This window comes from Saccostrea echinata, unplaced genomic scaffold, assembly GCF_033153115.1.
Source record: "Saccostrea echinata isolate AGI-Se365-2 ecotype Australia unplaced genomic scaffold, CSIRO_AGI_Sech_v1 ptg000029l, whole genome shotgun sequence".
NCBI lineage: Eukaryota > Metazoa > Mollusca > Bivalvia > Ostreida > Ostreidae > Saccostrea > Saccostrea echinata.
Genome location: NW_026889778.1, coordinates 12,471,946 through 12,482,553, shown reverse-complemented (window position 1 = coordinate 12,482,553; position 10,608 = coordinate 12,471,946). Strand labels below are relative to the sequence as shown.

Below are 10,608 nucleotides of genomic sequence, written 5' to 3'. Positions count from 1 at the left end.
CGAAGAACTCGAGAAATGATAACTTTTTACGAGACTGTTGATATTCTTGTTTCATCGGCTTGTTAGCCAATAGTTTACCAAGTTTTAGACTTGTTTGTACGTAGAACACGCTCTTGTACATCGAAGTCAACTGAGAGAGATAAACCCCATATACTAAGGTTATATTGCTACATAAGTAAGGGTGGTTGACGATTGAAAAGTTGAAGTCGTAAAGTTTGGTTGTTCAATGTTGTTGAAAATTGGCTATATGGGTTACCATTAAGTTCCTTTTCTAGTAAAATATCTAAATATGAAACAGATGTGTCAGACTCTGTTCTTTTGCTATTATGACGATACATGTATATCTAGATATTCTTGCTAGTGCCTAGTGATATTTTAGGGACAAGCCTATCCTAATCGTGTTGTTCTTAAGTCGGTATTCTATCATTTTTTTTTAATTAGAGTCAGTTGTGAAAGAATGTTTTTATAGACATTTTCAAAATACGCTTTTCAAATCTTTCATTTCTGTAATGTAAATATTATTTATTTATATGTATAAAAATACATTTATATACCGGTAACATTGCCTGTATAACCTGTGTGCCACGTGACTGGTGATCAAAAAAAAAATTAAGGGCTGAATGTAGAAAATGACTCAAAGGTATCCTATTGTTTTTTGGCAAAAAAAAAAAATAAAAAATAAATAAATAAATAAATGAAACACATTAAGAAGATTTACATCCTCTACCTGAAAAGTGCTGGTATCTAGTTAGAGCTTTTTGGGAAGTACTGTCTCGTACTTTCGCCTAAAATGCAGCAAAAGCATTCCACCGTTTGTCCATCGTAACCAATTAAAAAAAATCTTCAGACCAGAATAAAATCCCAGTTCGTTTTAAATTATACAAGATATAAACAATTGATATACCGGTTTTTTTTTCAGCTAGAAAAGACTTATTGATGTCCTTGGACTTTGAGGTTTATCGGGAATATACTTATGGAATTCGCGATTTTATTTACATTCGCTGTCGCTGTGAAGCATTATAAGGTCCTGATGAATTAATTATGTACACCAATGTTTAAAAGAAATGAGTTAAGGATTGACGGTGGTTTTGTACTCCATTAAGTTTTATTGCAATAATCCTGTGGATCACTTGTACAAGTCAAGGCGAGTGACGTCATATGTGACACAAGATTCGCTTCTATATACATGGAAGAATTGTTAGAAATAATGAGATACTGCATTCTTAAATTAATAATGGATAAAATAAATGCATGCTACCTTTTATTTACGCATCACTATGCGCTGTATTTTGTTTCTGTTACTTAATAAATTTTCATTGTCATCACAATTACTTGCTGTACTTCGCATCACAAATGTGAACTTTGGCCCTTGTTAATGAAGCTGAGATATATTTTGTTGGAACATTTTATTTCTTTTAAATTGAAAAAAAAACCTGAATTATAATACATGAAAAATACTATTTGTTCTGTGCATATAAACACTGAATAGCCTTTGTTTTTGAAGCGTATGTTCATGGCATATATTGATCAAATTCTTTTCTGGGAACTTGATAAGAAACATCTCTTTTTCTCTTAGGCCTTGTATTAATTTCTACATCTGCAAATTATGAACTCTACATCAAATGTGTTGTATTTCCAGGTACCTATTCTTATAATGCTTCGAAGCATATATGATTAGAGAAACATGGCCCCATAAGCCATCATACTTAATGCCCATGTGCTCCAGAAAAAAAAGTAAGATGTTTTCATTTTTACACAATTTTTCTTATACCTTAATTTAACAGGGAAGCGGAAGTAATTCTCACTCTCTGCCTGTTTACTATTGTAATGTAAGCAAACAAACCGACAAATATTTTGACAATATTTTTGGCTATATTATATTTCTACAGGTAAGATGACATATTGACATATATTATATGATGTATTTTCATAAAACCTTACTCAAATATGCAGTATTTCCATATAAATTTATTCATTTAAACCTACGTAGTAAACATTAAATGCAAAAGGCATTTAAAAGTGCTGAGAAGGTAATGCACATCCGCCATCATTGAAGCGTTTTCGTTTTTGCCCATTTTATACTTTAAACTAACTGGAGAGCAGAAGGATTTCCTTTGTGACTTACTTCACGGATCAATTCTATACTATGGAAATCTAAAACATTGTTACAAAAACAACACATTTATTGACGATATTTTAGGCAGATTTCCTACAGGTTAGTTTATTTTTTTGTATGTAAGGGAACAATGATTATGTAATAAGGTATGTCATTAGAATGAGGATTTGTAGTAACATTTGGGAAGATTAACGTTTATCCATTTACTTCTTTATATGTACTCTAGATTAACTATTAACATTAATATTTATTACATTGTATCAAAGTGATTTATTGATGTACATATTTATATGCATCCCTGGTTTTTGTATGTACCTATGGATACAGAATCTAACAGAAAAACAAAATGGTATCGCTCGAGCGTAAAGCGTAATGTTAACAATAAACATCAAAACAAGTAAGAGAAATAACCTACCTGTGTTTAATATTTCGTTATTTCACCTTTTACCCTCAACACTTTCCTCATACGTCTTGCCAGAGAAAAACATAGTTCCTCTATATATTTCACGCGGAGTTTCTGTCATACGTCTACCTTAGCCCTGTATAGTTCAACGGCGAAGTGATGTTCCAATCTCTGTTTACGTTTTAGCCATTCATTGTCAATATGTAAATCAGGTGATTGTGCAGCCCAGCGGATACAATTAATATGATTTCTGGCTTAGATGTTTTAGACGTTCTGGGCTCGGCGGATAGAAGCGTTGTCGTCTTGAAATAGAAAGTTTTGATTTGGAAAAATGGATATCTGTAATGGGCCACAAATTGTCCAAACGGATATCTATATACTTGTGTTTTTTTCACAGTGACATTTTTCGTAGTGATTGTGCCCACACCGAGATATTTTATTCATTCCCAAATTATAACAGAGATTCGTCGTTGTTACGGGGAGCAGACACAATTGGGACACTCCGCCTTATCCTTCCAGCTCCATTTATAGCACCTATTATTTTGACCAAAAACAACTTGATTTCATCAGAGAAAAAAACTATCCAACGGATTATTCGCACGCCAATGAATCTTTCCTTGGTACCATGCTGACCGCATTTTACTATTCACACCTTTACAAGGACTTTCTTCTTCACGATGCGTCTCTGGTAACCTTCTCGGTAAACACATCTTTGGACAGTTCTTTTAGAGAATTCCCGAGGTCTATAAGTATTAAACTGGGTGGTAATTTCTTTCCGAGCAATCCAAACAAACGAGCGACTATCCCTCACTAACATCCAGTTCAAGGCAAACTAAACCTCTTCTTTTAAAGGAGAGATAACTCCTGTAACAATTTCTTCTGGGAAGGCTCAATTCATCAGCAATCTGTCGTAACTTATATCCCTTTTCTCACATATACATTTTTAATGTAATTTGACAAATGTTTATGGTCTTCATCCATGATTAACTATTTGATTTCAATTTCAATTTCATTTTTAACTGGATGATTTCATTAAGTTTTAAAAACTTAATGAAATCATTCAGAGGCAGACGACAATAAAACATCAATGGAAGTACAAATAACCAGGAGATAAAAATAGATATTTGTTTTCCCAAGAACCAACAAGGTATGCTGACTTTGTTTACATTACGCTTCACGAGTGAGGGACGCCATTTTGTTCTTTTTGTTTTTGCCGTTAAATTATAGCACACGTCTGAATATGTAGAATCTGGTTTATTCCTGACCTTTTTACATGTACTCTTTTCCGTGTCGCTTGCAAAGCAGAGTGACCCTTAGGGATCACTTTACCCGGTGTTTGTCTGTCTAGATCTCTGTCCGTCCCTCCATCTTTCCGTCTATCACATCTTATATCTTGAGAACTGTAGGAGGTATGAATTTTAATATTTTGCACATATTTAGCTTGGTACAACTGTTTTTGAACAATACCAGGGTTACCAACCTCATGACTTTTGATCTTGACCTTTAACCAACTTTGAAAATAGTTCATAGAGCCGATATACAGCTTATTTTTGACATGTAGAAGGTATGTATGAGTTAATTAGCATGTACACTGTTTGTCATATTATATTTAGCATTTGCACTGTTCGTCATATTAAAAAAAAATCCAGCTTGACAGTCCATTTGAACTTGACGTTTGCCCCCCTTTGCAAAATTACTTTGAAAGTGTTTTATTAAATTTGTCCTTTGAATTTTGATAAATATCAAATATATCACATTTTTATGAGCTCTTGGCACTGTACTTTGAAATAGTACAATATAAATTTACCACACAAACTGAAATTTAGATAATATGAAAATACATTGGGATTTGTATACCAAAATGGATTGTACTTCCTATACAGATGTTGATTGACAATTGCAGAATATATGGCCTTAGAAACAGAGGGTTGGGGCTTGGGTTGGAGTGCCAACAACCCAAATTGAAATTGCTTCCTACGGGCCTGGTGAATACAGACTGAAATAGCTCTCTTGGATTGAAAACATATAAATAAAATGATAATTATTCTAAATAGTTCAATTTCATTATTCATTCAAGCGATGAGGGTCGAGGAATTAGATTTCTATGAATTGTCGTAATTCACATAAGTTTTATATGATAATTGCCATTCTATCGAAGATAATTCTAGGAGTAGTTCATTAGCTGACCATTCTTAGATTGCGTTACATATCTAATGATGCTATAGAGCAGGCGATGCCCGCGTTCCTCGGAATATTCTAGGTTATTTATGTATGCAGATAGATTTAACCTTATTAAACCTTGTTATAGCTTTTGTTTATGTAGCCGGATGTATTTTGTCACTTATGCCATGATCTAGCATTTTAAATTATACTTTTTGTCATAATTATATATAGAGCCTAGCTTTTTTGAATCCTTTCACATGTATCATTGTTTATTCATATGGACAAATTTCTACTCATCCCCCGCTTTCATTGAAAGTTGAGGATATCTATTTGGGTCAGTTTATCTCTCTGTCCGTCCAGCCGTCTGTCTGTTATTCTGTTTGTATGTAACACGTTTCCAGTGGATATTTTAAAAAGTCCTTGAGGTTTTGCAATGAAAATTTTATCATAACTTCCTATGACTCGAGCTATTGATTGATTGTATGTTGTTTTACGTCCCATTCGAGAATTTTTCACTCATATAGAGACGTCACCATATACCGGTGAAGGGCTTCAAATTTTGACCTTAACTCGGCACTCAGGGCCATTGACCAGTGAGGGATCTTTATCGTGCCAGCGCCTGCCGTGACACGGGGCCTCGCTTTTTAAGAAGGAGCAGTTGCTACCTATTTTTTATCGACTCTGTCAGTCGCTGCCGAGATTCGAACTTACGACCTTCCGATCACGGAGTGAGCGCTCTACCGACTGAGCTACCGTGAACGGTTAGAGCTATTGGATTAAGATCAGAAATTAATATATTGCATAACATGGTTTCCAGATGATAACTTTAAATTCCTTTGAGTATTTGCAATTAAAATATGTACCATAAATCCTTATGACATAGGAGAGATCCATATTGAATTTAAGCTTAGAATGTCAAAGGTCAATCTCACTGTCATATGATCCTATATTACAAAAAATGGTTCTCAGATGATAGCTCTTTTTCAGCTCTTGTATTTTGCAGTCAAAAGGCTCAAGGTCAAGTTAAAAAAATAACATATTGCATAAAGTACTTTTCAGATTATAACCTGAGTTCTTTTTAATCTTATGCAGTGAAACTTGTCATAATGAATCTCTTTAACTGAAGACAATTCCCATAAGATTTTAAGACCAAAAAAGAGCGAAATCAACCCTAGGCCTTTTCTTTATCACAAATTAGGTCTTCCAGACTCTTCCTTTGTCCTTAGACGGGAGACATAAATTCCCTGAATTAGAGTATTATTTTTTTTTTTCATTCAGTTTATAGATAATGTAAATCATATATGGTACCAGTTTTGATGCATCAGATGCGCATTTCGACAATTTATTTTTCTTGACTGATGTTCATGCCGAAACATTGGAAATCCGGAATATTTAAACTAATAAAAAAAAAAACTTTGAGGAGCTAAAAAGAGGGGGTGCCAAAGACTGGAGCCAAAAACGTCGAAGGATCAAAGCTATGCACAAGGGTAGATAATCCTTAATTTTGAAATAAATCTCTAAGTTATCCCACAACAATTAAATATACTGAAACGCAAAAGAAACGCAACATCCTATTTTAGGGGGAAATGTTATATATAGGATATAATTTTGTATCTAAAAAGTAAGGACATCTTCAACCTTGTAAATATCGGTAATTTAACGGTTGAATGATTTTCATAGCATTTACCGGAAGTTAAGTTTGAGTCCGCTTCAAAGAAATAAAAAATTGCATGTTTAACGAAACATTTGGCAATATATGGAGTTTTAAGGGTTTGTATCTGTTCATCATAACTAATGCAGCAATATTCCGAAAAAATAAATTCTCCTTTCTTTTCCGTAAGCGATGCCAAGGCTTCCTGAATATGACTTAAGTATGCATTTCCATTGCTCTAGCTGGAAAATCTCAAAATAAAGGTGATGGAGAGTTGCAGATTCAAGTACGCCTCAAGAGGCTCTTACGTATCATTAACATGAATGACAATCCTCGGATCGGAAGTCCAAGTGTTACTACACTGCGCTAGGCTAGAGAAATTTTGACCTCATCATCTGAAAAACGGGCATTTAAAAATGGCAAAGAATATTTCTTTCGCTCAGATCTCGAGATTGATGAACCTACTGTATCGTAGAAATCAAGCTGCAATTGTTGTGCATGGCAGTCTTGCACGCTGTAATTGAATGGCCGGGTGGGGGTGTTTTAACAGTCACGTACGTGTTACTCTCTAAAGTTAAAAGATAATCATTTAACATTTTTATCAAATCTCTGATGTTTTTAAATCGAATTTTACCTTACTGTATTCAATTTTGAAAATCATTAGATAAAAAATTCAAATATTTGTATATTACTGCTTGTTGCGTTTCTTTTGCGTTTCAGTATATTTATCTGTATTTTTAAGCTAGTACCGAAGTTCTCAGCTATTGGGCTGTAGAGACCCTCGGGGACTAACAGTCCACCAGCAGAGGAATTCCTAATTGAAATTATTAGTGTCTTTAAGTTAAACATTAACCTCATATTAAATACTTGCCCTATATACTTACATATCAACTGTTACCCTTTTATTGTAGATTACATTCTATGAAACATATACATGTAACAGGCGTCAATAAATGCTTCGTATGGTTTTGTGAAAACTGCCGAAGAAATCTTCATTGATGGCAGAAAGGTAACTCTCTCTCTCTCTCTCTCTCTCTCTCTCTCTCTCTCTCTCTCTCTCTTACAAGAAAAAATAGCTCTGCATTTAATGTTATTCAGAAAACTGAAACCACAAGAAATTTAAGGGAGAAGTTATTTACCTTAAGTAATTTTTTGTGTATCATTTAACATTCTGCCAAGTATTTATTTTCTAGGATTCCGATAGAATTTATTGGTGTTTTCGCCATAGGTGCACATGTTTTACTGTTTTTATGCATCGTCATAGCTTGTTTTAAAAAGTATTGTTGCGAGAGAAGAACAAAGACAAGATCCTTCCCAAATAACAATACATTTTCAGGTATTTTAATTTAATAGCTTACAGTTAAATGAAGAAAGAAATTTTAAAGCATTACTTATTCCTTATTTTTTCCCATTATTTTATGTTACATTTTACTTTGTTATCATTCTTTTCCATCCTTTTTTTTTATTTTCTATTTATATTTAGGTATTTAAAATACCTTTGACAATTTTTTCATGCATGTACATAAAACTGAATGCTTTTTGTTAATTTCTAGAACATACACGTTTCGTTCATTTCATACTTTTAAAAATCATATTCTATTATTTAAAAGAAGGCAAATCATTTAATGATTAAGTTGGTTCTGAAGAAGCATGTAAAGTATTTCTATTATATAAACAAATTATTCAAGATGTACTTTGTCATACAAACATTTTTCACCATAAATTTATAAGAGAAAAATAGATTTTTTGTTGTCATAAACAACTGTTTCTTCAATAAAAATGGAACAAATAATAAACGTACTTCGTTATTTGTCATCTGCAAACTTATTTTGTTTAAAACATTCTTGTTCTACATAGAAGTACAACAAAGTTGATATTTTAAAAATGATTGAGTTTATCATTGTCTTTTGGAATCCCGAGGGTTCTTATTTACCCTGTTATAAGAAGAACTGTTCTTGTATTTTTACGAATCACAATTTATTCAAAAACTTTTACATGAAAAGAAGTGGACTTCAATTCGAAATTTTGATATATCGGCAACGTGTTATCAAATTTTATCAACTATGTTAATTCGATATATCCCAACGAAATCAAAATTGAGGACACCACCGAGTCTGACACAACTATTTCATATTTCGATGTTTCACAAGAAAAAAGACTTCAATGGCAAACTAACATCTTACTTCAACTTTTCATTTTCCTTTTTTGTACAGAAATATAACATTATCACCAGCATATAGGGTTTATATCTCCTAGTTGATTCGATACGCAAGTGCAGGTTCTACGTACAATTAATTTTAAAATAAAGTAAGGCTATTGGCAAAGAAGTTGATGATACAATAATATCTAGAATCTCGTCTGTCTTGACCCAATTTACATTAATTTGAGCATGATTACTGTTTATTCTCATCACATTTCATTCTTCTGAAAGTTTTGTTTTACTTTTCTGAACATAATTTGCTTGAAAAATGTGGCTCTTCAGACTGTTAAATTCCTGAAAAATGTTTTGAAATTATCACTGTTATTAAAAAGTTACAGAGGATAATGTTCATTTTTAGCTTATATGTTTTCAGATGTTCAAAGAGCTATGTCATGCGACTCTAACAGATTAATCTCAACAATATCAGATGGCGTTTTACATGGTCTGTCATTTACAGAATATTTTTAACCTAAATTGAAATTTTCATACAATCTGCAATATCAAATAATTTTAGAAGATACACTTTTTCCACTTTTATTTTCAGATAACCAAGCATCTACAAGGCAATCAAATGTCCATATGTCACCGACATTGTTAGATGCCCTTGTACATGGTATGCCTTTTACAGAATTTTTGAATTTGATTTTTGAATTTATTTTTAAGAAAACATCAATATCAAAATCATGAATAAAATACTTTTTTCACATTTACTTTTTAAGGATATCATGCATCTAGCCAATCAAGGGCCCACTTTGCGACACCGCCATCCTCAGATCGGGTTTTACATAGGTTGTCATCTACAGAATCTTTTGACCAATATAGTGATAGAGAAGAATCTAGTTATACACCAATATCCCCTCCATCTCCTCGTAATACAGAGGAGGAAGGACACCATATGATGCCATTCGTTTTAACAGAATTTCCAGACGATGGTTTTGAAGATTGGCCAGATGAGCCCCCTCCTTCGTATAACAGTTTATTTGAAATAGTTAGACCTGCCGATGATTTGTTTTTAAAATAAGTTTGTACATCTTTCTTTTAATTAGATATTGTTCCAGATTCTAGCGCCCATCATATCATATGTTTATATTACATGTATCTCATGTAGAGAGGTCAGCACATACCTGTGAATGGCTTCAAATTTAGACCTTTACTCGACACTCAGGGCCATTGAGCAGTGAAGGATCTTTATCGTGCCAAAGGCTACCGTGATACGGGGCATCAGTTTTTAAGGTCTCACCCGAAAGACCCGCAACTTTCACTTCAAAGTGCCAAAGGCATGGCGAAGGAACATCTGCTACCTATATACTATTACATTTTCTAATTTGTACAATATATTTTCATCGACCTGACAAATGAATTTTAATAAAAGTAATTACAATACTTAAATTGAATTCTTATGTTCATATTTCAATTCGATATTATTGCCATTGCTTTGATAATAAAAAAAAAACTTTAGAATGAATTGCTCCAAAGGCTTGACATAGATAGTCTAGGTGTAAAATGTAGTCATGCAGCATGTGAAATGTTTTCCCTATATAACATCTTTGCAAGTTCGTCATTGTTTGGCTTTAAATTAACTGGAAATGCGGTATTTGCTCCCTGCTTTCAAATCCAATATTACACCGCTCGTGTTGAGAGGCCATGTACATAAATGTATGCTAAGGCTTTTATGAGCTGTGTTTCTTGTTTCTGGTTTTGGTAAATACTCCCAAAATGAGGAATCTATCCATAATATATGTTTTAGAATTTTCTCACACATTCTTTGTAAAAAAAAAGAAAGCACCGATCGATAGAGAAAATACTTGGCTGATTGATGTCAAACAAATAAAATCTCTAGAGATGGTCTTGCATACATTTTAAAATTCAAGAATAAACAGACACCACTGCGCCAAGAGAGGTGTTGAGACATCAAGTCTTACGATATTTTGAGTGACTTTTTGTACAATTTCCTATGAGTTAGAATATGGGGTTGAGACTCCATGAATTGAATTATATCGTACATTAAGATTATATTCTAAATTTGAACAGTTCTTGAGTCGAAAGCACTCATAATTTCGTGACAAAATCTGTTG

The 10,608-nt window shown here is 33.1% G+C and overlaps 1 protein-coding gene across 1 annotated transcript; it reads left to right on the top strand.

Moving 5' to 3' along the window:
* Positions 1–2,075: 2,075 nt before the first annotated feature.
* LOC133194509 (uncharacterized) lies at positions 2,076–9,922 on the top strand. The gene is made up of 6 exons (XM_061330451.1): positions 2,076–2,215; positions 7,245–7,342; positions 7,527–7,669; positions 8,907–8,975; positions 9,078–9,146; positions 9,253–9,922. Exons 2-6 carry the CDS (start codon positions 7,332–7,334, stop codon positions 9,552–9,554), a joined length of 594 nt encoding a protein of 197 aa, XP_061186435.1. The 5' UTR covers positions 2,076–2,215; positions 7,245–7,331; the 3' UTR covers positions 9,555–9,922.
* Positions 9,923–10,608: the final 686 nt, after the last annotated feature.